The sequence below is a fragment of the Vombatus ursinus genome, unplaced genomic scaffold, assembly GCF_900497805.2.
Source record: "Vombatus ursinus unplaced genomic scaffold, bare-nosed wombat genome assembly UNPS02005343.1, whole genome shotgun sequence".
Taxonomy (NCBI): Eukaryota; Metazoa; Chordata; class Mammalia; order Diprotodontia; family Vombatidae; genus Vombatus; species Vombatus ursinus.
The window spans coordinates 5,681-30,986 of record NW_020945121.1 but is presented as its reverse complement, the minus strand read 5'-3'; the positions used below and the strand labels follow the sequence as shown (position 1 = coordinate 30,986).

Here is a 25,306-nt window from a genome sequence, read left to right as displayed (position 1 = left end):
TGTGTGTGTGTGTGCGCGTGTGTGTGTGTGTGTGTGTGTGTGTGTGTGTCCCAGTGAGTGCTTAGAGATCCTCAGGGAGGTTCACTTTCATTTTAGGAAGTCCTCCATGACACAGCCTGCAGGCAGGGGGATAGGAGAGGTGACCTTACTCCAAGGGAGCATCTGATTAAATTCATTAAGAACAGCTCACATTTCTGTATCACTGTGTAAGCTTTTCTTGAGAAAGCACAAGTCCTATATAACCCATTTTACAAGGAGAAGTTAAATGACATCTCTAGTAGAAAAAGAACCACAGCAATAGCTCCCCTCTCCACTGCACTCAGTATTGGTGATAAGGCCAAGAGGTCTGTCAGGTGCAGCCAGGCAGTGGAAAACTGATCAATTCCCTTCTTCCCCTCCTCAGCCTACTTCTCCTGGCAAGTGATCACAGCAAGGAGGAGATTCAAGGTGGCACCCCCAGCCACCACTGGCCCCCCAGAGTTTGAGAGAGTCTTCCGAGCTCAGTAAGGACCTGCGATGTGTGCCCAGGGCCTTGGACAGGATCAGGGAAGATGTCCAAGAATCGTTCTGCGTCCCTGCTCTTCTGGCTCCTTAGCTGGGCTCAGAGGTGTTGAGCCTTAGGCCTGGCAGAGCTGGCTCATCCTGTCCCGGGATCTCTGTGTGCCTGGCCTTCAGGGTCCGAAGGAAGATGCATCGTAGAGCTATCTATGCCACTGTCCCCAGCCCCACCCCCTGACGTCTAGACACCCTGCCCTGACACACCCTGCTCAGGTGTAGAAAGAAGCCTTATCGTTGACCCTTCCCCCACCGTTACTTCTCAGCCCCAAGAGAAAGACCACCAAGGGTAAAAATTGGCAAAACAGGGGTAAAACAATGCCCCCAAGACTCTGGGCCCAGAACTTGTCCTTCTATGCCCTAAAAGCCTGTGCTTCCATCATCCCAGCTTCCCCTTTGCAAGGCGTGACAGCGCCTTCCTGAGTCCCCTTCACTTCCCCAGTAGAGACCTAGGGTGGGGAGAGGGGGTCTTGGGTGGGAGGTGAAAGGAGCGCTCAGCTCTGCCTCTCTGCGCCTTCCTTCTTTCCCCCTTCCCCCAACCTCCCACTCCAGGGCAAACTGCACAGAGTACTTCCCGCTGTTTCTGGCCGTCCTCTGGGTCGCTGGCATCTTCTTCCACCAAGGTATCAGGGCCTGGGGCACCGGGTGTAGACTGGGAGCCAAGCCCTCCCCCCATGCCGGCCCTCCCCCCATGCCGGCGCTCCCGCCACAGAAGGCCTTCCTGGTCACCAGGCGCTCCAGGGTGTGTGCCGCAGAGCCCGCAGGATGCTGCCGGCCACCCCATCGCTTTATGCATGAGGGCTCATGCCCGGGGCATGCTGCTGCGCGCCCCGCCCCCCACTCTCTTCCAGGGGCCTCAAAAGCTGTTACTCTTTCTCTGGAAAAGGTGTAGCAGCTGCCTGCGGCCTCCTCTACCTGGGTGCCCGGTACAGATACTTCCATGGCTACGCTGTGTCGGCCCAGGGGAGGTGAGCAGGGACTCGGGGCAGTGCGGGGGGGGGGGGAAGGGGCAAGGCTGGAGGGGACATTCTCTTGTTGATCTTCACCCCCTCAACCCCCACAGACTGGGCCCCCTGTACTTCGGTGCCCGGGTCCTCTGGCTGCTGGTAGCTCTGTCTGCACTGGGCCTGGCCTCCCACTTTCTTCCAGCCTCCCTGAAGACGCCCCTCCTGAGGAAGCTGCACTGGCTGGTTGTGATGGGGTAGAAAGTGGGGTGGGACCCCATGAGGGGTATGCCTCCAAGGGTATGTACCAAGATGGCTTGGGAGGTGCCAACCCCACCAGGGCTCAGGGGGTTCTGGTGACAGTGGCACTGTGGAGAAATACAAAGACCTGGGGTCCCTAGAGAGGGGGGGTGTGATGCAGACTCCCCCCAAGGTTTGAAACGGAATTAAACTTTTATTACAATTCACGTTTTATATAATTATATATCGACATACGTGAAAAAATCAAATGTATCCAATAATAAAAAACACAGCACATTAGAGTAGTATGATGCATTCCAGTGTACGGCCGCCTGAGCCCGGAGAGGCCCCCCGATTCCGCCAGCGCACAGCCAGGGGCCAGGGCCGGGCAGCACCTCAGGAAAGGCCTGTCCCCTGGGATCCCTGCCCCTCATCATGCCCAGCCAGGGGGGTCCAGGCACCCTGACCCCCAACTCCTTGGCCCCATTGTGAGGAAGGGATGAAGGGCTGTCCTCAGCTGTCCCAGGGCCCCATGTTTTTGGCCCAGCCAGGCCCAGCCCAGCCCAAGGAGATAGCACCAGCTCCCTAGGACTGGAGACCCCTGTGGGGCCTGCCCACATCAGGCTGGTGGGCAGAGTGGGGAATGTGGAGTGAAGGCCAAAGATGGCCTCAGGGCCATGGGGCTTGTCCTCTCCTCCAGGACCCCTCACTCCCACCAGCCCCATGTGTGCCTTGGGGCCCTCAGTTCCACTTTACCGTAGGCCTTGGAGGAAGGGCGGCCCCCTAGAGATCACCCTAGTCCTCCCCTTTGCCCCCAGGTCTGTCTTTGGTCCTGTCACCTCCAGATCTGGCACCCTGCTGGGCTCTGGAGCAAGGGCACAGGCTCCCCACAGGATGATGGGGGAGACACTGGGGCGGGATGGGGCTTTGCAGCCTGAAAACTCCGCTCCCTTCACCTTTCAATGCTTAGTCAGCCTTTTTCAGGAAAATCTGAAAGAACAGAGCAGGTAAGGGTCAGGTGTGCTACCTCAGAAGGACACAGGCCAACAGGCTCTTCAGTCTTGGTGATATCAGGTGGGACCCTCACCTCCCAAAGCCCACAACTTGTAGAGCAGAATGAGAGGGACAGCTTTCAAGGCCCTCTTACCTCACTCAGGATGACCCACACTGGGGAGTCGGTCTGGATTGACAACCGGACAGCTTCCAGGGGCCCGAAGGCTGGGTCTACCTCACCCTCAGCCACACCCTTGGAGAAGGAACCTGGAGGGATGGAGAGGCACCTCATAAATATCCTAAGACCCGCCCCCAACCCTACCCAGCCCCCTCAAAAGGGGCCCAGCTAAGGGCAGTGAGCAGAGAGAACCTGGCCCTAAAACGCAGATATCTAGCCCTTCCCCACAATAAAATGGATAATAATAGTGAGCATGTATATAGTAATGTAAGGTCTGTAAAGCACTTTACAAATATCTCATTTGATCCTCACAACCCTGGTGGGGGGGTAGGGTGTGCTTTCATTATTCCCATTTTACAGATGAGGAAACTGAGGCAGATAGCAGTAAAGTGACTTGCCCAGGGTCACACAGCTAAATATCTGAGTAAATATCTGAGGCTGGATTTGAATTCAGGTCCTTCTTATTCCAGGTCCAGTGCTCCATACACTGCTGTCTAAGTGAAACAGATGGGGTACTCACTATCCTTGAGTTTTTGCTCCTATACCCATCTTCCTGGCTTGGACCTACTCACCAATCTGGAGGTAGCCATCCGGGGTCCTGGGATACCTGAGTGCGGCCCCTCGGCCCTCCTGCAGGGCCTCCTTGTCCGACTGTAGGTTCTAGGGGGCAAAGGGCAAGAGCAGCTGGTCATCATGGATGGGTCGGGAGACAGGCAGGTGCAAAAGAAAGTGAGTCTGCTTTGGGTCCATTATCAAGTGACCCCTCCTACATGCCTTTGGGGCCAAGTTACTCACGTCAAAGGGCAGCACCTCCACCGTGGTGTTGAACAGCTTGTCCTGTGGGTGCTCAATGTTTCCACTTCGGAAGAAAAACCTGTTTGAAAGAGACTCACGTTGTTTGTAAAGCCAAAGGCACACACACAGAGATGGAGGTACAGAGAGACAGACACAGAGACAGACAGACAGACAGAGAAAGGGAGACAGACAGAGAGACAGAGGTACACAAAAAGACAGAGAGAGGCACAAAGAGACACAGAGAGAGGCAGAGACAGGGGAAAGCCTCTCTCTCCTAGCTCCCAGGCCAGTCTCATTACGACAGAGTCCAGGGTTCGGTTCCCGGTGGGGACAGAGGCTCAGTAAACGTGCCTGGAGATGATGGTGATGAATCCCTTCCCTAGGTTGGGGGTGGGGTGGGGGGCACTGACCGCTCGAGGCGCAGGGGCTGGAAGAATCTGAAGCGGATGAAGTCTCCAGCTATGGGCGTGAAGGCCCAGAAGAAGTCTTCTCGCAGATAGGCCTTCTCCAGGGTGAAATGCTGGTACGTCTTGAGGCTCGTGCTGACCTCGGCAGGGGGGTTCATGTGCTCCTTTCTCAGGGCGTGTTTACCAAAATCCTTGTCCTGGACACAAGCACAAGCATGGCGGGGGTGGGGGGGGTCGCAGGGAACGTGAGTCGTGCCAGACTCACAACTACCAAGAAGCTTCAGCACAGAAGGAACTCCCCGGGGCAGAGGTGGCAGGGGGTTAGGGCTCATCTCTCTAGGCCCGGCCACCCTGGCCACCTCCACCACTCTTGCCTAACAGCGTCCCTGAAGTGTCTGGAGAGGCTGGGGCCTCCTTGTGCCTAAGTGGACACCTCTCTGAAACTGCTGACCCCTTCTCCTTCAGAAACTCCGATACAGTTACAGCTCCCTACCGAAGAGGCTGGTCCTGAAGGCTCAGGGATGACCTCAAAGGGTCCTTTCAATCAACAAGCATTTATTCATCATCTACTCTGTGCTAGGCACTGCACTAGGTTCTGGGGAGACAGAGACAAAAGTAAGACCTTCCTCTTGCCCTCAAGGAGCTTACCATTATATGTACAGATGAGAAAACAACAGGATAGTTACAAAATACTCATATGGCAGGGGAGCACTACACACTGAGGGAATCAGGAAAAGTCTCCTGAAAGATGCCTGCCCATTCCCAGGCTTCTTTGGAGAGGTGTGGAATATTGTGTTACATATTTTTTTTTTGATGTTCTGATTGGTTTGACTAGATTTTTTTCCTTTTTTTGGAGACAACTGGGGTTAAGTGACTTGCCCAGGTTCACACAGCTAAGGTCAGATTTGAACTCGGGTCCTCCTGACTGGTGCTCTATCCACTGTACCACCTAGCTGCCCCTCATTTTTTAAATTTAAATTCTTTCCCTTTCTTGGGAAGGGAGAGGAGGGAGAATACAAATGGAGCCACAGAAGACATAAAGTTTGAGACTAGAGGTTCCAAGAAATAAAGGAGAGATGGATGTCCTAAATATGGGGAACAACCTATGCAAAAGTGTGGAGAGGAGAGATGGGATCTTCTGTATGCAGAACATCAAGTAGGCCTGTCCGGCATGAGCCAAACTCTGAGGAAGAAGTATGTATCATCAGTCTGAGGAGAGGGGCTGAACCTAGCCTGTGAAGGGCTTTGAATGCCAGAGAAAAGTGTCCTAGCTGTAATGAAGAGAACTTCCTGAACAAGAAGTGACATGGTCAGACTTGAGCTTTAGGAATATTAATATGGCAGCTGTGTGGAGGATGTATTAAAGAAGGAGGAGGCTCGATGAAGGGAGGCCAGGGCCATGTCGTTCTGGCAAGAGCCGATCTCAGGAGCTTGGGCACTGACTCACGCCACAGCTCACTTGGCCATGGTCCTGCTAACACCCGGGTGGCCATTCTCACCTGAGACTGCGTACTCATTCCTGGGCTCGTAACACCAGATCTGACAGAGACTGTCATGTTCACCTAGCCCTGGCTGTCCCCTTCAGTATAGCGCAGCTCATGCTCCTACCAGGGAAATGTCAGCACTTGCAATTCACTGCAGATGAACAGATACCAAGCTGCTATTCTGACCAGACAACAGCACATACAACCCCAGGCTGCTGCTGGGCCCAGCGGGTCGACATCCAAGAGGGGCTCAAGAATTCATGCAAAAGACTCAAAATGAGGTTTCATTCATCTGTCTCCCCTGTGAGGGCTCTGGACTGGGGACCACTGCTTTATACCCATTATTGAGTACTGATGCTCTCAAAAATATAGAATGTATCTCTGACCTATAAGCAGCTAGATGGTGAGGTGAATAGAGTACTGGACATAGAGTCAGGAAGACATGAGTTCAAATCCTGCCTCAGATCCTTATTAGCTGAGTGACCGTGGACAAGTCATTTAGCTGGTTTGCCTAAGTTTCCTCATTTCTAAAACGGAGATAATAACACCTACTTCCCGAAGTTGTCGTGAGGATGAAATGAGGTTTTGGTTTTTCACAAACCCTAAAGCACTATATAAGTGCTAGATGTTATGATGATGATGATGATGTTACAGGATCATAGTTAAGAGGTAGAAGGAATCTTAGAAGTTATCTAGCCCAACCCTCTCATTTTACCAATGGGGAAACAAAGGTACAGAGAGATGAATGACTTGCCCAACATAGTAAGCAGCTGAATCAAGATTTAAACCCCGATTCTCTCATTCTACATTCAGGTTTCAGATTTCTGAAGGGCTATAAACCCCCAGTACACATCTCAGGAGCAAAAGAGAGGAGGGCTCCTTCTGTAGCCATCCTGATCATTCCCAGAAGCAGCAGCGTAGCATTACGGGAAGAGCGCTGGTGCCAGAATTCCGCCTCTGTCACTCCCTTGCACTGCGACCACAAATGAGTCATTCACTTCTTGGGGCCTCAGTTTCCCGAGAAGGTCAGACTAGCTGACTTTTCAGCTCTAAATCTGTGTGATCCTGGGACCTTAACGCCTCAACGACACGTCTCCGGAGACTGCCCAGCTAACTCGCGCACCCAAATGAGCACCGGTTCCATCTCAAGCGGAACGATGGACTTAGATTTCCCAGGCATATAATTGTCGGCAGTCCTTTCCTCCCACGGCAACCAGATGAAGGCACAAAGGTCATATCATTTACATCTTCCCCCATAACCCCCTTCTTCACTTTGGTCTCAGATGAAGGGGTGGTCCCCATCTTTACCAAGTCCCAACCCCTCTACGTGTACCCGACCCCACTGCCTCCTGACTTTTCTAGTAATTTGCTCATACTAGCACCCCTACTCTCTCATTTTCAATCTCTCCCTGCCTATTGGCTCTTTCTACGCTGCCCACAGACACGCCCATGTCTCTTCCATCCTTAAAAAACTCTCACTTGACCTGACCTTCCCCATTAGCTATTGCCTCCTATCTCCTCTCCCCTCCATAGCTAAGCTCCTCCCCTGGCATCTCGTGGCCCAGTAAGGCCGGCCTGCTTGGAGTTCCTTGACCATGAAACCTCGATCTCCCACTCCCATTTCTGGCTCTGGAGCGGCAGTACTTCCCATTGGATTCTGGAAGTCCAGCAGACCTTTGACAGGGTCTAATCTATGACTGCCCAAATCCAGCGCTGCCTGTGGCCCAAATGACCATTTGCTGTGAACGCACAGTCTTGGTAAGAGACGGTCAAAAAAGATCCTCAGGCCTGTGTTCCTCTAAGCTAATGGCTGATGAGATTCTCTACCTCTCCTGGGGAATGGAGCTGCCACCCATCCAAGTGGCCTTGAAGCCTGGCACTGCTAGCTGAAGGACGACGTTCTGAGGGGCCAAATGGACCAGATGCAGAACCCACTACAAAGCGCAGAAAACCTAGCCACAGGGACCAAGTCTGGGGCTCTGTTCTTGGTCCTATTTGACTTTCATTGCCAGTAGACTCCACTCCAGCCAGTAGAATGCTGACAAGCCAGCATTTCGGGTAGTGCCCACCCTCTCCCACTTGCTATGCTATCATCCAACCATGGCACCCTAAGGCCCCGCAAGGCCCCTGTGTCATCCATCCTGCCCCTCATCTTGACCTCAGTTCTACAAAAGCTGCTAACAACTGCTGAGGACTTCTGACGGTCCCAGGAACAGCATGAGCGCCTAGGATGAGGAAAGGGAATAGCCCTGCTGTTCTCGACTGTGGTCCGACTTCTTATTGTGGGGGCCACATCTTAAGGACCCTGACACAGTGGACTACATCCGTGGGGGAGGAGGACTAGGATGCTGAGTGGACTAGAGACCGCGCTATACAAGGCTCTGGTGAAGAAAGTGAGGATCTTTAGCTTGGAAAAGAGAAGGCTTTAGCAGGAAAAGAGGATACCTATTTTCAGTATCCGAAGGGCTGTTGTAGACTTGTTCAGTCTAGTTGCAAAAGGCACAAAAAGTACCATTGGGAAGAAGCTGCAAAGTCAATTTTCAATTCAATAATGAATAAAAAAGGCCTAATGACTAGTACTGTCCCAAAATGGAATGCATACTCATGGGAGATAATGAGTTCCCCATCAACAGTGATCTTCAAATAGAAGCTGGATGGTCCCTTGGCAGGAGGTTGTAGGGGGATTCTTTGCTCAGGAATGAGGTAAATTAGAATTCAGAGGCATCAGACTCACAGCCCTCAAAGTGTTGCCCTAGCCAGATTAAAAAGCAATTGGGAAATGTTTAACAAAATACATAAAAATATAATATGATATAGATAATGTTAACTTGCAGTTTTCTAAGTCAACAGGGATCCATTTCTATTTGAGTTTGACATCCTCAGGACTGGATGACCTTCAGGGATGACGTGCTAACATTCATGACCAATTGTGAAACCCATGTGAGTGATTAAACCAGGAAGTGAGAGGAGAAATGGTCACCCAGACCTAGACACCGCCACCACCACCCTGCCCCCACCCCAAGACCACTACACTTAATCCCACTGTTCTTAAGAGGTTCCATCCCATATGTCAGCAAACTTGCGGCAGCTACGTAGAAAGTCTGGGGTTGAGGGCAATGGGTATTTTTTCCTCATTGTAAGCCAATGTAATGCCAGAAGCAGACTCAGTCACTCTCATTTCCCTTCTTGAAAAAAACTGGGGAAAGGTGTGTGGATGAGATCGATGAACCCCCTCTTGAAAGAATTCCTAGTCAGAGGGTCTGGATGGCCACCCTCTGGGCAGTCTTGAGGGACAGATAGGCAAGCCAATCTCAGCCCTTTGCTTTGCTTAAAAAAAATTATCAATACAATTTGTTGACACAACATACACTTCCCAACAAACACCCGAACATTACCCAGAAAAGTCAGTTTATCAATTATTAACACAAAGGAGTGAGGTGTCCTTTAACTGAGTGCTTTCCTGACACTGACCACTGTATCTGAGCCAAGGTTTGCTGCCTCTCCACATCAACTTTATTTATTTACATTGCCACTGTGCATATCCTCTAGTTCTACTTTCTTCATGTATGTGCATAACTTCATACCAGTCTTTCTCAGTTTCTCTGAATTCTTTATTTTCATTTTTCTTTAAGGCACAAAATATTCCACTACCTTCCATAATTTATTTATCCATATTCTTTAATCACTGTGCATATTTTTGGGGGGCTTTTTGTTATCACAAATTGTGCAGCCAGGATCTATTTGTACACATGGGTCTTTTCCTGCTGTCAGTAATTTCCTTGGTGTACATACATCCCTGGAAATGGAATCTCAGGGGCAAAGGGTATAAGCTTTTCTTGCATGTCTTCCAATTGCTTTCAAGAACAGGAAAAGCCTATTCACAGTTCCACCAGCAGAGAACGAGCCTGCCTGTCTCCCCGTGGTCTTTCCCACAATGCGGTTTCCCATCTCCGTTAGCCTGATGGGTGTTAGCATATGAGCTCAAAGTTGTTTTTCCTTTTCAGCTCCTTGTCCTGAATACCATACCTTGTTAGCTCAGCTAGTGCTCCTGGGTACTTGTGTCCACGTTCCTTTTCTCTCCTACCACCAGGAGTAGGACAGGCCCTGGACCTAGTACTTTTCCTGCGAGAGTTAACTGAAGATGACTGGGAAGGGTACAGACAACCAGGAGGTGCTCATGGCCCTTGCCAGACAGATGTCCCACGTGCAATGGGTCCAAAGGCAGGGACATGAGGGGGACTCTGCAATGCATGGATGGGGAAAGGGGCCAGCTTCAGCCCTGCCTAGCCCTGGCCCCAGGACTATTTATGTTATTCTTTCTTGAATCCCAGGAAAGATCTCAGGGACCAACTAGGCTAGCCCACTCATGCTATAGTTAGGGAAACTAAAATCCAGAGGGGAAGGCAATTGCCCAAGGTCACATAGCTATCCAGGATTAAAGACTGGATCTCCTGGGTCTTCTGACTCTACTATTTTCTCCTCTGGAGCCCGTGTTCAAAGTGGGCAAGAGACCATATTAGAAGGTAAGACACAAGATAAATGCTTGTTGAATGAATGAATCAATGAAGTGCCCTTGGCTTTCAGTGCTACGACCCTGAAGTCTCTGTAAGGAAATGTCCCCCTCTGACTTATGAATCTGGAAGGTTCACACAGCCAGCCTCTCCATCCTCTCTGCCACCAGGCTTAACCAGGCCTAGCCAGCTTAGGAGGTAGGTCTTCCCACCCCCATCTGCTCTCCCCTCTAATTTACTTCTCACACCACTGCCAGGTTAATCTTTCAAATAAATCTGGTCATGACGTTCTTCTAATTCGAAAATCTTCAGTGGCTCTCCATTGCTGACTGAGTCAAGTTCAGGATCCCCTTTACCTGGCATTCAAGGCCCCCACAACGTGGTGCCACCCTATCTTTTCAGCCTTATTGTACTCTATGTTCTGGTAAAACTGGACTACTTTCTGTCCCCTGCACACACTGGGTCTTCCTACCTCTAGGCCAAATGGATGGAATAAAGGGGTAGAGGGCAAGAGGCATCATGGAAGGAAGGCAGAGATGTACCTTGAGTTTCTGGATCTTCCCAGCCAGGGAGGAGTGGGTGCCCACATGCTGGAAAAGCGAGGGTTTGAAGCGGATCCGAAGATTGGCCTTCTGTCGATCACAGTGCTTCTGATCAGACAGAGAGGGAAAGTTAACCCCAGTCAGGAGAGGGAGTCAGAGAGATGGCGCAGACACAGAGACGGGCTGGGCTGGGTTGAGAGGGAGACAGAGATGGAAGGAGGGGCTGGATAAAAACAGAATAGACAGACATGGTGGTGGTGCTGGTGGTGGTGATGGTGGTAATGGTGGTAGTAGCAGTACTAGTAGTAGTAGTAACTGACATTTCTATAGAGATTTAAAGCTTATGAAACACCTTACACATATTATTGCATTTGACCCTCTCAACAGCTCTCTGAAGTAGGTTTAACAGGTATTATTGTCCCCATTTTTAAGACGAGAAAACTAAGTCTCTGCCTAGGCTCACACAGCTTGTCAATGTCAGAAGCAGGATCTGAAAGCCCCTGGTCTTCCTGACTCCCAGACCACAGTTCTATCCATTAAGCCAAACTGCCCCTTGAAAAGTACGGGGAGTAGGCTAGATATGTGGTTAAGCAGACCAAGGGGGGGTGATGAGGACAACAGGCCATGTGGACACACAGAGCAGCTGGCCAGCACATGGAATGAGCAAGTGGACAGACAGATAAGGCAGAGAGGGGCAGCTGGAAAGAAGAGGTGGCTGAGGAGGAGACAGACAGAGTAGGTGGACACACACATGGGAAAAACAGACAGAAAAGACAGATTAACAGGAAGGCAAGTTACACAGACAGACCAGGCAAACAGATCAATGGGGTGGGTGGACAGAACCGAAGGTTACTGCCAGCCACAGCAGAACACAGGTAATCCTCCAGCTGCCCCTCCCGGGTGGTTCTGTACACACTGGCCCCACCATTGGGGGTGAGCAATGTTTCCCACAGGTCAGTGCTTTGAGGAAACCTGACCCACTCTTGCTCCTGGGATGGCAAAGAGGCGTGGGAAAGTGCCAGCCTGGGTTTCTTCACCTTCCAATGTGACCCTTGATTTACCAAAGGCAGGGAACTGGCCCAGGCCCTGGGGCATGCATGTCTGCCCAGGCCCCCTGGTCCATGACTACTTAGGAATTCCGGAGAACGTATACTACCCAAGCCCTTTGCTAACATGCCTTGGCTCAGGGTTCACGTGGCAAGCATCAGTGGGGACTGTATTTTACAGAGATTAATTAGCCCAGGCCATGTTCCACCACGTAGGACAGCCTGGGCTACACGAACTCTTCTATAAAATGGGGATGATAACAGAGCCTATCTTCTAGGGATTGTTGTGAGAATCAAATGAGATAGCTTTTGTCAACTTTAAAGCGCCATGTGAATCCTAGGTGTTATGAAATCATGCCCACAGACAAGAGGATGGAGTTGGTGCCAAGCAGGCCTGCTCCCTGGCAGAGGGAAGGGTGTGCCCAATCTGCAGCCCCTCTTACTCACCGCATCCTTCTCGGGGTTGCAGACCTTCACCCACAGGATGTGGTCCAGAAGCCAGTCAATTGGCTTGTCCCGGTAGAACATGAGGATGAACTCCACGATCAGGCTCAGGTCCAGAGACTTGAACATCTTCCCTGAAGAGACACCAACAGTGCCTGAGCCGGGTGAGGGACAGAAAGGAGGCCAAGGTGCCTCCACCTCGCCCCGCAGACCAGGTCAAGGGGCAACAGGTGGAGTTACGGAGAGGCAAAACTCAAGGTTTGGGTAAAGAAAGACGTCCTAAGATGGTACTGATCTAAGAGCAGAACAGGCTGCCTCTGGAGGTCGTGGGCTCCTCTTCCCTGGAGCTCTTTGGGCAAAGGGTGAATGACCAATGGTTGGGAGCCTCTTAGGTAGGTAGGGTGGCCTCTGAAATGCCTTCCAATTGTGCAGTTCTGTGATCTGAAGGACCAAGTGTGGGGCTGGGCCGGGCAAGGTAGGGCTCAGGGCCATCTCCTCCTGATCACCTGTGCTGGGGTTCTGTGGAAAGAGGGGAATCTGTGGAAGGGGCTGGCACTAGGGGAGGGAAGGAATTCTAGAACTTACTATGTGCTAAGCACATTAAAATATTATCTCATTGGATCCTCATTACCTTATTATCTTATTATCTCTTATCTTATTATCTTATTATCCCTTATATTATATTGCTGTTCTTTAGTCATTCAGTGGTGTTAGACTCTTCCTGACCCTGTGAACCATAGCATTTCAATGCTGTCCCTGGAGTTTTCTTAGCAAAGATACTGGAGTAGTTTGCCATTTCCTTCTCCAGTAGATATTACACATTATATTATATTATTCCTTATCTCTTATTATTCTTACAGCTGAGGAAACTGAGGCAAACAGGCTAAGTGACTTGTCCAGAGTCACATAGCAGGTAAGTGTCTAAGGCCAGATTTAAAATCTGATCCTCCTGACTCTAGGCCCAACGCTCTATCCACTACACCAGCAGCTGCCTCTGCATTATCGTATACACACGTTGTCTCCCCTGGTAGAATGTAAGCACTTTGAGGACGGGGACTGTTTCATTTTTGTCCTTGTATCCCCAGCAGGCAGAACAGCGTCTGGTACATAGTAGGCAGTTAATTAATTGTTGGTGAGTCATTTTCAATTGTGTCTGACTCTATGTGACCCCTTTTGGGGTTTTCTTGGCAAAGATATTGGAGTGGTTTGCCATTTCCTTCTCCAGCTCGTTTTACAGATGAGGAAACTGAGACAAACAGGGTTAAGTGACTTATCACTCTGCTGTCCCTGTGTACTTTATTGTCTTACTAGGCTATAAGCTCCTGCATGTGAGCTTATAGACCTTGGTTGGCCCAGGACAAAGGTATGCCACACAAATATGTTGAACTTGTTATGTCTCCAAGGACAGTATTTGTGTGTTGATCCCCTGGGACTGTCTGTGGAGAGATGGGGTTTGACTGTCTTTCTGGGCAGGTCCAGGGACTTCATGTGAAACATGTAGCTGGGCACAGTAGAGAATCAGGAGCAAAGGATTACAGAGGTAGTGTTGGAAGCACTCAGAGGCCATTTAGACCAGCCTCTTCATTTATTAGAAAAGGAAACTGAGGCCCAAGGATGTTTAATGACTTGCCCAGCATGGAACAGATATAAATGACAGAGCTGAGATTTGAACTCAGGACCTCGGACTCCAAATATAGCCTTCTTTTCATTGCACTATGGAAATCAGGAGGAAGAAGAGGAAAGATGGAAAAAGGAAAAAGGAGGAAGAGGAAGAGCAGGCCTAGAGGAAAAGAAGAAAGGAGGAGGAGAAAGAGGAGGAGGCCACTCAGTCAACAGCCTTGGCATGGGTGAATGGGAGAAGCTGAGGACAGCGCTGTGGCAAGGTGAGCTAGGGCACAACAGGGCAGGGGGACGTGAGCTCATTACCAATGAAACCAAGCTGGGAGAATTCCAGAATCATCCACTCCTCCGAGGGTTGCTGTAGAGCAAAATTCTTCATGGTGCTCAGGTAGTTGGGTTTGGCCACAATGTCATCCTCCAACTGCCAGAAGGGAGGAGGGGGAGGTTCAGAAGCCGACCCCGCCCTCCGCCCCAGTGCCCTTCACCATGAGAGAGAATAAGGATGTATGTGTGTGGGTGGGGGGAAGTGGGGGATGTCAGGTTTCTCATTCCCTGACCCCTGGCTCTGCCCCCACCTTGCCCAGGGACCATACTGGGGTTCCCATGCTGCCTCCCCAGTGGCAGGCTAGAAACAAGGTCACTTTCCAACAGTACCATTCCCCAGAACCTGAGACCCTGTCCAGCATCTCCCCGGAATCACCTCCCCTCCACACTCAACCCCAAGTGGATACAAACAAGAAGTGAAAGTACTCCCCCTCCCCTGCCCTCCACCCAGCTCTCCCGGGCGCTGACCTGGACATAGTACATGCCCTTGGCCTGTGCGTACATCATCAAGAAACAGTAGTCCAGGTTCTGCTTGGTTCTCCACCTGGGCGAGAGTGATGTGGCCAGAAGGTCAGGGGCCTGGACCCTCACTACCAGCAGGGGCCAAACCTGTTCTGGGTAATCCCATGATGTGGGATCTGTGTCTTGGGTTTACCCCAAGGGAGAGGGGTGTCTGATTTGGGCTCAGGGTCAGCTCAGGTCCCTGCTGGGATCCCCAGCATGGACTTTATCCCCATGCTATGAATGGGGAAAAAGCAAGGCACATGCAGAGGAATGGTGGCGGGGGCCAAGTGCTTTGCACTGGTTACCTGACTCTTTCCTTGGGGTCTCCAAAGGACTCTCGGAGTCGGGAAAAGTCAGGATAAAAGTGTGGAGAAGGAGAGATGACTTCTAGGAGGCCAGAATGGATTTCAGTGGGGAACCTGGCGAGGGAATGAGGGACGGAGGCAGTGATCAGAGATCAGGAACTGAAAGGAAGCTCAGAGGCCTTCTGGTCCAGCCCCTTCATTTTACACATAAGGAAACTGAGCCCCAAGGAGGTTAGGTGACTTGCTCAAAGTCACACAAGTAGTAAGGGGCAACGGCAGGACTTGAACCCAGTTCCTCTGATTTCCTACTGTACTCCACTGAGAAGCAGGATGAGGATACAGTGATCAGGAAGGATCTCTGCTCTGTGTTCCCCCACCCAGATATTAATTATCACCCTGGCCCCAGAGAGGACGGGGGTCCTAGAGGGAAGAAGAGGCAGCAACTAGGGGATGGTGCCTCCTGGAAGAAGCTCTAGCTCAGTGTCAGCCTCAGCAGAGAGATGGGGAGCCTGGCAGACACCCCGTTACCTCCTCTCCCTCTCAGAAAAGCACCAGGAGTGCTGGGGTTCCCAGCCCCAAAGCGGGGAGGTGGTGGGCAAGTGCCCCCTGGTGGTGCCGGCTAAGACACAAGAGGGGAAGGATTCTTCCTCCAATATCCCTAATTTTATAAAAGTGAGCTACCTGTCCTGTGCAGAGGCAGCCAGAAACAAGGCTGGTACTTGTGGGCGGCCAGGGCATGAATGTGGGATAGGAGTATGGCAGGGGGTCATGAGGAGCTAAGCAGGAACAACAGGACTGCTTACCTATGCTAAATCAGAACCCCAAGTTGGGGTGCCTGGAGGGTGAAGCTAGACAGTTTCCTCTAAGTGGGCACTGAAGCTTTGGCCTGGCAGTAGGGAGCCCTGATCCTAAGGAAAGCCCTGCAGACAGGCTGGGCTCTATTCCCACTTCTACCACATTTCTAATGGAAAGGGAATCATAAAGGAGCAGACCCAGTTACCTGTGGACACCTTAAACCTTGGGCCTAGCCTTATTTACCTTTCAGAGGTTGCCAGGGTCAGGCAAGAAAGCTGATGTGAAAAGTACTTTGGAAAGGGAAGGAGGCTGTGCTATAATCACACCTTGAACAACAAAGGAGGGTTGTATGTGTGTGTGTGTGTGTGTGTGTGTGTTTGTGTGCACATACACAGGTGTGGAACACTGCATGCATTGTCAGATTTTTTTTAACGTATTTATTAATTTTGTTGATTTTTTTTCTTCCTCTTTTTCTTTTAAAAAATTATTTGTTATATAGGATGGATTTCTGGGAGCGGAAGAAATGCAGGGGGAAATTTAGGCAATGTAGAAACAGAAGATATCAATAAAAATCTATCCAAAAAAAGAAATGCTGGAACTCAAAATCTTATAAAAGTGAATGTTGAAAAAAAACAAAATAAAGATTTTTTTTAAAATGAAAAAAATAGTCAGTTGATTTTTTAAAATAAGGGTGATAGGGGCAGCTGGATGGCCCAGTGGGTAGAGCACCAGCCCTGGAGTCAGATCCTGAGTTCAAATCCAGTCTCAGACATTTGACACTTACTAGCTGTTTGACCCTGGGCAGGTCACTTAACCCTGACTGCCTCGCAAAAAATAAATAAAAATAAATAAGGGTGATATTTCTCCCTGAGGTTCATTTACCAAAATCATATTAATATTTTGGTGGGTTAGTAGTGGAATTCTTGAGTGTGAAACCTGGTCCATGAAAAGTCTAATATTATTGGAAGTTTGAATATTTCTCAAGTTATTTGACTGTATTTAACTAACTCTGAATATAAAACTTCTTAATAAGGACAAAAAAAAAGAAATGAAAATGAAGGAGAGAAGGATGGAGGGAAGCTAAGTCTGAGATGGCTCTAGTCCTCTCTCCTAGAGTCCTTAAGGTAAATCACACTTCCTTCCCTAGGTCCAGCCTAGTTCTGCAGTGGAGGGGGGTGGGGGGGAGACAAGGGACAAGAGTTGGGGGGAGGGGGGCAACCAATCAACATCAAGGTCATTTTGTGGCTGGGTCTTCTCTGACGCTCATGATTTTTTTTTCCCAAGGTATTTTTGAAAATTTCTATTTTTCAGTTGGCCAGACTTCTGTTGTTACAAACTCTTATCACCCAGTCTTCCTTTGTCTTGGTCCCTAAGGCCTGCTACAGAAACCTCAGGACAAGGTGTGCGCTCTTGACCTCACATTGGAGTCTGCCCCCAAGCTTGACTCCAGCCCAGCCCCAGGGGTCTCTACACAGCGCCAGAGTTGCAGCTGGAAGGGGCTGCGTTCTCAGAGCCCTGGGAAGGAAAAGAGAACCTGAGGGTCCCAGCCAGGGCTATCCCCTGTGGCCCTCCCCCAGCCCCAGGAGGACCAAGGGGTAGTCACTACTCACAAGGCTTTGATGTTCTCGGTCACCCCCATCGTGTACTGGGTATCTGTCTGTGGATGAAAACCGAGCAGTCTGAGTCCTACACCCTTCTCCCCCAATCTGTGGGACCCCCATAGTGCCTGGAAGAGCAGGCCACCCAGAACTACCAGTCTCATCAAGATAGGCGTCCTTCCTCCAACACTCCCTCCCCCCACCCTGCCACCCCGCACCCCCCCCCTTCCTACCAGCACAGAAATGCAGTTGCAAGAAATTTAAACTAAATTCTTAAATATCATTTGGGAAAGAACTGAGAAGCCAGGAATGGTCACTTCTACTGCATCATGGGATCAAAGATTTAGAGCTGGAAGGCACCTTAGAGGGTCAGACCCCCGATTTTTATAAAACCTAAGGCCCAGTATAAGTGACGTGCCCAAGGTCACATAGCATGCACATAGCATGGCTGGGATTGAAACTGGGTCTTCTGACTCCACGTCCAGTATCCTTGCCACTGTACCACGTCACCAGTCCACCTGGGGGTTGGCGCAGGCCTTTTAGAATCACGAGCAAGAGGAAGGATAAGGAAGGGAGAAGTACAGTGACTGCAAGCTTGGGGACAGATGCCAAAGAGGAAACACTGCATTTATTCCAGCCTCCTCGGTCAACAGGAAGGCTCTTCAAACATGAAAGGGTGGGACAAAGACATAAAGAGGGAACTGTGGCCTGCAGGAACCGAGGACGAAGGCCGTGAAAGGGGCTGCTTTATCTTTCACCTTTGTATCATCATGCCTGACACATAGTTGGTGTCTCATAAATACCTCAGACACTTAGTAGTTATGGGACCCTGGGTAAGTCACTCATCTGCCTGCCTCAGTTTCCTCAACTGTAATATGGGAATAATAACAACCCCTACCTCGAAGTGTTAATGTGATGGATCGAATGAGATAATAACTATAAAAAGTGCTTAGCACAGTGCCCGGCACATAGTAGGTGCTATATAAATGCTTATTCCTTTCCCTTCTCTCCCATCCAGTTGGCCAGATAACTGGCTGCCCCAGCTACTCTCAATAGTTCAAGATTCAGAGTTCAGAGAGAAAACACTCCAGGATCCCAAAAGAACTCAAAGATGACATCACTGAGCCCCATGACAAGCTCTCTGAGGAGACATGGGGAACTACTGTTTTCATTTTCAAAAGGAAGATGATGGTGACCTCTAGAAAGTACAGCCTCGTGAGCTTCATGTCATGCGCCCAACAAAATGGTAGAATGGAAAACTATGGTAATGGTTTGTGAGCACTCGGAAAGGGAAAGGGCATCACAAAGGAGCCGGCACAGACTCCTCCAAGAACAGATCATGCCAGGTCAATCTCATTCCCAATTTTTTTTTTTTACAGTTACTAGATCAAGGAAGTGCCATAAACAACATACGGCGGAACTTCAGCAAGCTACGTGACAAATGACTCTTATGCCATACCTCTGGACCAAACAGGGAAATGTTATAGGCTAGAGGACATTACAGTTGCATGGATGCCCAAATGGCTGAAAGACCAGACCCAAAGGTGATGGGACCTGCCCCTCTCCCTGGGGTCTCGGCTTTGGATTAATGGGTCAACCTGGAGGGAGGCCTCTAATAGCAGCTCCCACCCTGTCCAGCTCGACATCTCTACCAACGATTTGGACAAAGACAGAAACAGCAGGCTTCTCGAATTTATAGATGACATGAAGGCAGGAAATACAACTAATGCATCTGATGACAGAACTAGGGTGCAAAAAGATTTGGGTCATAACAACAGTCTAAAACCAAGAAAATTAAACCAGAGAGACAAATGTAAAGTCGGGCACCGTGGCTAAAAAAAAAAAATCTAATTGCACTGGTTCAGCATGGGGAGGACATGGCCAGATGGCAGTTCACATAAAAAGGACCTGGGGATGACTTTGAAAGGCTAGAACCCTGATCAACACAATAACCAACCATGATGCTATAGGACTAAAGACAAAGCATGCTCCCCACTTCCTGAAGAGAGGGCATGGACACAGGGTACAGGAATGAACATGACCAATATGGGAATTTATATTGCTTGACTATGCATATATTTGTTTTTCTTTTTTCCAATGGGAAGGCAAGGTGGGAGGGAGAGCAAATACAGAGTTGTTATCTGAAAAAAAATTAAATTAAAAAATTATTATTTTTTTAAAAAACAATAAAAAGGCTTTTTTTAGAAGGACCTAGGGATTTTAGCAACTACAAGCTCAATATGAGTTAACAGTGTGATTTACCAGCCAAAAAAAATAGCAAATTCAATTTTATCTTTTATTAAAAGCAGCAATCTAGTAGCCAGAAAAAGGGAGGTGGTTAGTCTCATTGTACTCTGCCCTGATCAGATCACATCTTGAGTCCTGTGCTTCAGTTTGGGGTACCACATTTCAAGAGGGACATTACAAAATGAGAGGGTCTCCAGAAGAGAGAAGTTAGGATGGGGAGGGAACTTAAGACCATGACTCATGACGGTCAGTTGAAGCTACTGGGAATGTTTAGCCTACGGAAGATCAAGGGGAAACATGAAAGCTAAAGGACTGTCACTTATTCATCCCAAGAAACATTTTTAAGCATGTATCATAAGGGTGATCCAAAGGTAAATGACATATGCTCCCTATAATGGAGGGAGGGATTAGAGAAGAGGATCAGACTTGTTCTGTGAGTCCCCAGAAAGCAAAAAATGAATGGTTGTTTCAGGGAAACCAATTTCAATTCAATCAAAGATCCTAAGACCTTTCTAACAATTAGTTATTTAACGATGGAATGGGCTGTCTTGTAAGCTAGTGAGCTTTCTATCATAAAAAGTATTCAAGTAGAGACAGGAGAACTTGTCAAAGGTGCTGTAGGCAAGATTCTTACAAGAGAACAGAGGTTAGACTAGGCATCCTCTAAGTTTTCTTCCAATTCCAAGGCTACAAAGAAGGGTAACATCACAAATCTAGAGACAGAAGGGCCCTCAGAAGGTTTCTAGTCCAACCCACTTATTTTACACAGAAGGAAACTGAGGCCCAGAGAGATTGAGTGAGTAGCTCAAAGACCCACTGGAGGACAACTTGAAGTCCTGGAGTGGAATCATCAACAGCTGGGTAGCACATGGCACTAAGGCTCTGGCCTCGAGGGTAGAACTGTCCATATGAAAAATGCCCATCACTCCCCAACACCACTCTGTGATCCAGTGATTCCCTAAAGCATGGTCGGGTCTGACCAGGTCACCCACCTATTCAGTAATCTCCAGTGGCTTCCTGTCACCTCTTGGATTAAATATAAAATCCTCTGTTTGGCATTCAGAGCCCTTTCCCACCTGGTTCCTCCAGTCTCCTTATACTTTACTCACTCTCCCTCCCCACAACCCCTTCTCTACATACTCTGGTCCAGGGACACCAGCCTCCTTGCTGTTCCTAGAACAAGACACACCATCTCCCCTGCCCAGAAGTCTCTCCCTCCTTATTTCCACCTCCTGGCTTCTATCAATCCCAGCTAAAATCCTACCTTCTTATCCTTCTTAATTCTAGTGCTGCCCTCCCTCTGTTACTGTGGCCAATTTATCCTGTATATAGTTTGACTGTTTGCATGCTGTCTCCCTCATTAGAGATTGTCTTCTTGTTTGTTTGTTTGGCCTTTCTTTGTACCCCCAGTACTTAGCACAGTGCCACAAATACATTGTTTCAGTCACGTCCCACTCTTTGTGACCCCATTTAGGGTTTTCTTGGCAGAGATACTGGAGTGTTTGGCCATTTCCTTCTCCAGCTCATTTTACAGATGAGGAAACTGAGGCAAACAGGGTTAAGTGACTTGCCCAGGGTCATACAGCTAGTAGGTGTCTGAGGCCAGCTTTGAACTCAGGAAGAGGAGTGTGCCTGACTCCAGGCACAACGCTCCATCCACCGCACCACCTGGCTGCCCTACCCTGGAACACAGCACGCCCTTGTTGCTGCTATCTGTCCTTTGTTTTCGAAGAGGACCAATGACATCACTGGGTGATGTCTTGACTTGCACATGAATCAGATTTAAGTGAGGCAAAGGTACACAAAGTAGTCAGCCTCACTCTCTCTTTCAGAGTCACTGACCTATGGCGGCAGGGCAGAAGTCAAGACAACTGGCAATGGCCCCGGATGCAGTGGACGACCCTGGCCTCCTCCATGCCTGACCAAGCTCTAAGCGCCCCACAGCACCTGCTTCAGCTGCCTTCGTGGCCATTTAAACAAATTGTGCCCATCCTCCCACTCCACGGGGACAAGTCTTCACATGCTGGGGTAGGCACCCCCTTAACTATCCAACGGGTCTGAAGCCTGTTACCCTCAACCTGGTTTAGCCCGTCTGCTGAGCTGGTTTTACCAGGGTGTGGCCACTGTGCATTTAACAGCTTCTTGGAGCCACAGGTGAGAGCTGGGTGAAAGGTAGATACCAAAGGTGCGTGAGCAGCCCTGAGAAGGGCTCAGTAAGCCCTCACACCATGGGTACTGGTCATCCCTGAACACACCATGCCCCAGAGGGAATCCTGGCCTGGGAAGATGTGAGTTCAAATGCTGCCTCTGACACCGACTAGCCATGTGACCCATGGCAAGTCACTGAACATCCCCTTAGGCCCTTATTAAATTAATTAATTAAATTAAATTACTGATCAATTGTGTCTACTAACCCAAGAAGTTATTAGATCTGGGGCCCAGGGCCTGTAGGAAGAAAAAGTCCTGTTTACTTGTCCTGGAGTAGGAAGAGAGGCTGAAGGTAAGGCTCCCAGTGCAGGAGCTCCTAGGCTGGGGCTGGGAGAATTGGAAAGGAGCCAGGCCCAAGGCCATGAACCCTCTCAGCCTCTGCCTATCACTGCAGATCTGGGGGCCTCGGGGTTATACAGACATGCCTGTGCACCCTCGGTAAATGCATGCGCACTCGCGCAGGATCACACAGACACACACAGACACACACAGACACACACACACACACACACACACACACACTCAGAAGTCTGCCCTCTCCCAAGGGCTTGGTCATACCGGGTTCCCCCTCACCTCAGCAATCAGCACCACAATGACTGTGTCCTCCTTCTCCTGGGTGCTAAGCTCCGAGATGAGCGAGTGCAGTGTGTCCGTCAGGTATGAGTGCACCTCCCGCCGAACACTCGGGATGCCCATCACAATGGACACTGCAGTGGCCCAGGGACCAAGGCTTAGGGGCTTCCCTAGCCCCTGGCCCCCGAGTGTTTTCCCCTTCCCACCCTGGCCCTGCCCAGTCCCTGGACCAGCACCTCTAGAAGTCCTTCTCTCCTTCTCCACCCAGTCTCCCTCTATTTGCCCCTCCCTGACCAACTACCTCCAGTGCGGCCCTGGCCCACGTGCAGGGCTGGCTGGAGGCTGCTTTCCTTGGACAGCAGGTGAGGCAGATGGTGGAAGACAGTAGGCAGGTGCATCACATGCTTGTGGGTGACGTTCCACAGCTTCAGCCTGGTGTCCTCTGGGATGGCCCAAGGGAAGGAAGGTGGCTCAGACATGGGGTCCTCAGTCCCACCTGAGTTCCTCAGCTCTTCCCAGGAGCCAAACCCCTGGTCCCCAACCACTCACCAGACAGGTGGCCCCACGTCCGGTTGCCGTCCACGTCTCGCAAGGCCTGTTTCTCTGACACGGCCCTCTTGATCTCATCCAGCACCAGGTTCAGCTCCTTGGAGCGCTTCAGGCTCTCTTGTTCTGCAGCGTGTAGGCGATCACGGAGGGCCAAGAACTCCCGCTGATACACCTCTGCAGATTCACCTGCCAGGCAGAGAAGACCCACAGGGTGTCAGGCAGTGACGGGAAGACCCACTGGGGGAGGGGCTTCCTGACTGCCCACTGGGATAGCACCGTCATGCCATGTGTTTCCACTCCCTCCCAACTGGAAAACTGGACCCCCACATCTGCAACCGTCCTAGACTCAATGAGGCCTTATTCAGCAACTAGTCCTGACCTCTCACACCTCCCAAGGCAGGCACTGGTGAACAATTCAATTCAATTCAATACAACAAGTATTTGTTAAACAACAGAGTAAAGTGTTTCCAGGACCTGGGTTCAAATCCCACCTCTGACATTTATCACCCACATGACCCTAGAACAAGTCAATTTCTCTGGGTCTCAATTTCTTCAATGTGTAAAATGATGGGTTGGATTAGAAAGCTTCTGAGGGCCCTTCCAGCTGCAGACCTACATCTTTACTTTTCTTTGTACCCCAATGCTTAGCATTGTGCCAGGCACATAGTAGGTACTTAATGAATGTTTACTGACTGACTATCCAAGCATCTACTACCCTGGTCTAGGTGCTGAGTACCAAGACAAGAATAAAACTCTTAAGTGTTTGATAATCTATTGGCAGAATATAGCCTTTACCCAAATAAGTATAGGATCAGGAGAGCTGACAACGGGGAGCTTTGGGGAAGGCTTTGGGGAAGCAATGGTACCTACTCAGAGACTTCAGGAACTCATTCTGGGCTTGTACAAAATCAGAGAGGTGGAAGGTTAAGTTTATAAAGGGAGCCGGTTGTAGTCAAGTTTGGCTGGAAAAAAGAATGTTTTAAAGGAAACAGTGTGAGGTGAGGACAGAGGCAGATAGTGAAGGGGCTCAAATGCTAGTCGGAGGAGGTCTGGTTTCCTCCCAGAGCCACCAAACGGTTGTGAGTAGAGGAACGGAAGGTCAAACCTTAGTTTCAGTACACTTATTTCTGCTCCTGAGCGGAGGACAGAGAAGATGGAGTGGAGGCAAGGAGAACAGCTGGGAGATTGTTACAACAGTCCAATAGAGAGGTGATAAGGGCTCAAACTGGAATGGTGGTCATGAGCTGAGAGAAGGGGCTACAGATGAAAGATGCCTGGAGTTAGAACTGAAAATAGCTTGGCAACCAACCGGCTACAGGAGAGTGAAGGAGAAACAAGTCAAAGATGTCTCTGGGGCTATTTATCAGGAGAGGCAACTGGTTCCCTCAACGGAAATGCCGAAGGTTGGAAGAAGGGCTGATCTGAGTTCTGCTTTGAACACATTAACAGAGCTTCACTAAGTATCTATTGGTTGATTTTCCAAGCTCAAAGAAGTCACTGACAATTTAATTCAATATACTACACAATTATTAGCTTATTACACAGACCACTGGATTTGAAGCTGGGAAGGGGCCTTGGAACACAGAATATTAAGAGTTAGAAGGGGCATAAGGACACAATGACAGAGCTGGAAAGGCCTTTAGAATGTGGAATAGAAGAGCAAGAAGGACCCTTAGAATATAGAATGTGAGGGCTGGAAGGGACCTTGGAACACAGATGGTTAGAACTAGATGGAACCTTGGATGTCACCTCATCCAGCCCCATAATTTTATAAATGAGGAAGCCAAGGCCAGAGAGAAGGGACTTCCCAAAGACCGCACATTAAGTTCAAGCATAATCAGGTCTCCAGTTCCACATCCATTCATCTTTCCATTACACCACATACTCTGATTTATTTTAGGTTTTTAAAAATTAGTTTTTTAACATTCACTTTTTTTAAAATTTTGAGTTCTAAATTCTCTCCCTCTTATTATATCTCTCTCCTCTCCAATTAATTTTAAAAGCTGCTTGATAAAATCAAATATTTCATATAGCAGTTCCAGGCGCCTATGTATGATCATTTTTTAAAGCATGCCATGAAATGTCCTAGTAATCTAATTTAATAAAAGCTTCACCTGACAAAAATGTTAACCTGGATATATGCACCTTGTAACACCACAGAGCATAGGCTTGAAGACTTTAGAACATTGGGAGTCTCTGAGAAGAACTTTTTTTTGAGAGAGTATGGTATAGTGAACAGTACACTGAACTTAGATTCAGGAAAAATTCAGTTCAAATCCTGGCTCAGACACTTAGTAACTGTGTGATCCTTAGCAAGTTACTTGACATCTCTGTGCCTCAGTTTCCTCATCTGTAAAATGAGGGGGTTGGACTCAAAGGCCTCCAAAGTCCTTCATAAGTTCTATTTTACATAGCTACTAAAAGAAAAAAATTCCCGCCCCCCT

General features: G+C 49.3%; 2 protein-coding genes across 2 annotated transcripts; one reads left to right on the top strand and one right to left on the bottom strand.

The window, feature by feature from the left end:
* Window positions 1-378: 378 nt before the first annotated feature.
* On the top strand, window positions 379-1,962 carry LOC114032469 (leukotriene C4 synthase-like; the record flags this gene model as incomplete). The annotated part of the gene is made up of 4 exons (XM_027847785.1): window positions 379-503; window positions 1,108-1,178; window positions 1,442-1,523; window positions 1,619-1,962. Coding segments are annotated over 4 exons (420 nt in total), but the record flags the coding sequence as incomplete, so codon positions are not given.
* On the bottom strand, window positions 1,934-23,061 carry LOC114032470 (alpha-1,3-mannosyl-glycoprotein 4-beta-N-acetylglucosaminyltransferase B; the record flags this gene model as incomplete). Its single annotated transcript, XM_027847786.1, has 14 exons — window positions 1,934-2,729; window positions 2,887-2,999; window positions 3,483-3,570; window positions 3,706-3,784; window positions 4,116-4,309; window positions 10,650-10,757; window positions 12,143-12,273; window positions 14,066-14,180; window positions 14,552-14,627; window positions 14,893-15,006; window positions 17,298-17,344; window positions 22,314-22,447; window positions 22,615-22,755; window positions 22,863-23,061. Coding segments are annotated over 14 exons (1,563 nt in total), but the record flags the coding sequence as incomplete, so codon positions are not given.
* Between the last annotated feature and the right edge of the window lie 2,245 nt (window positions 23,062-25,306).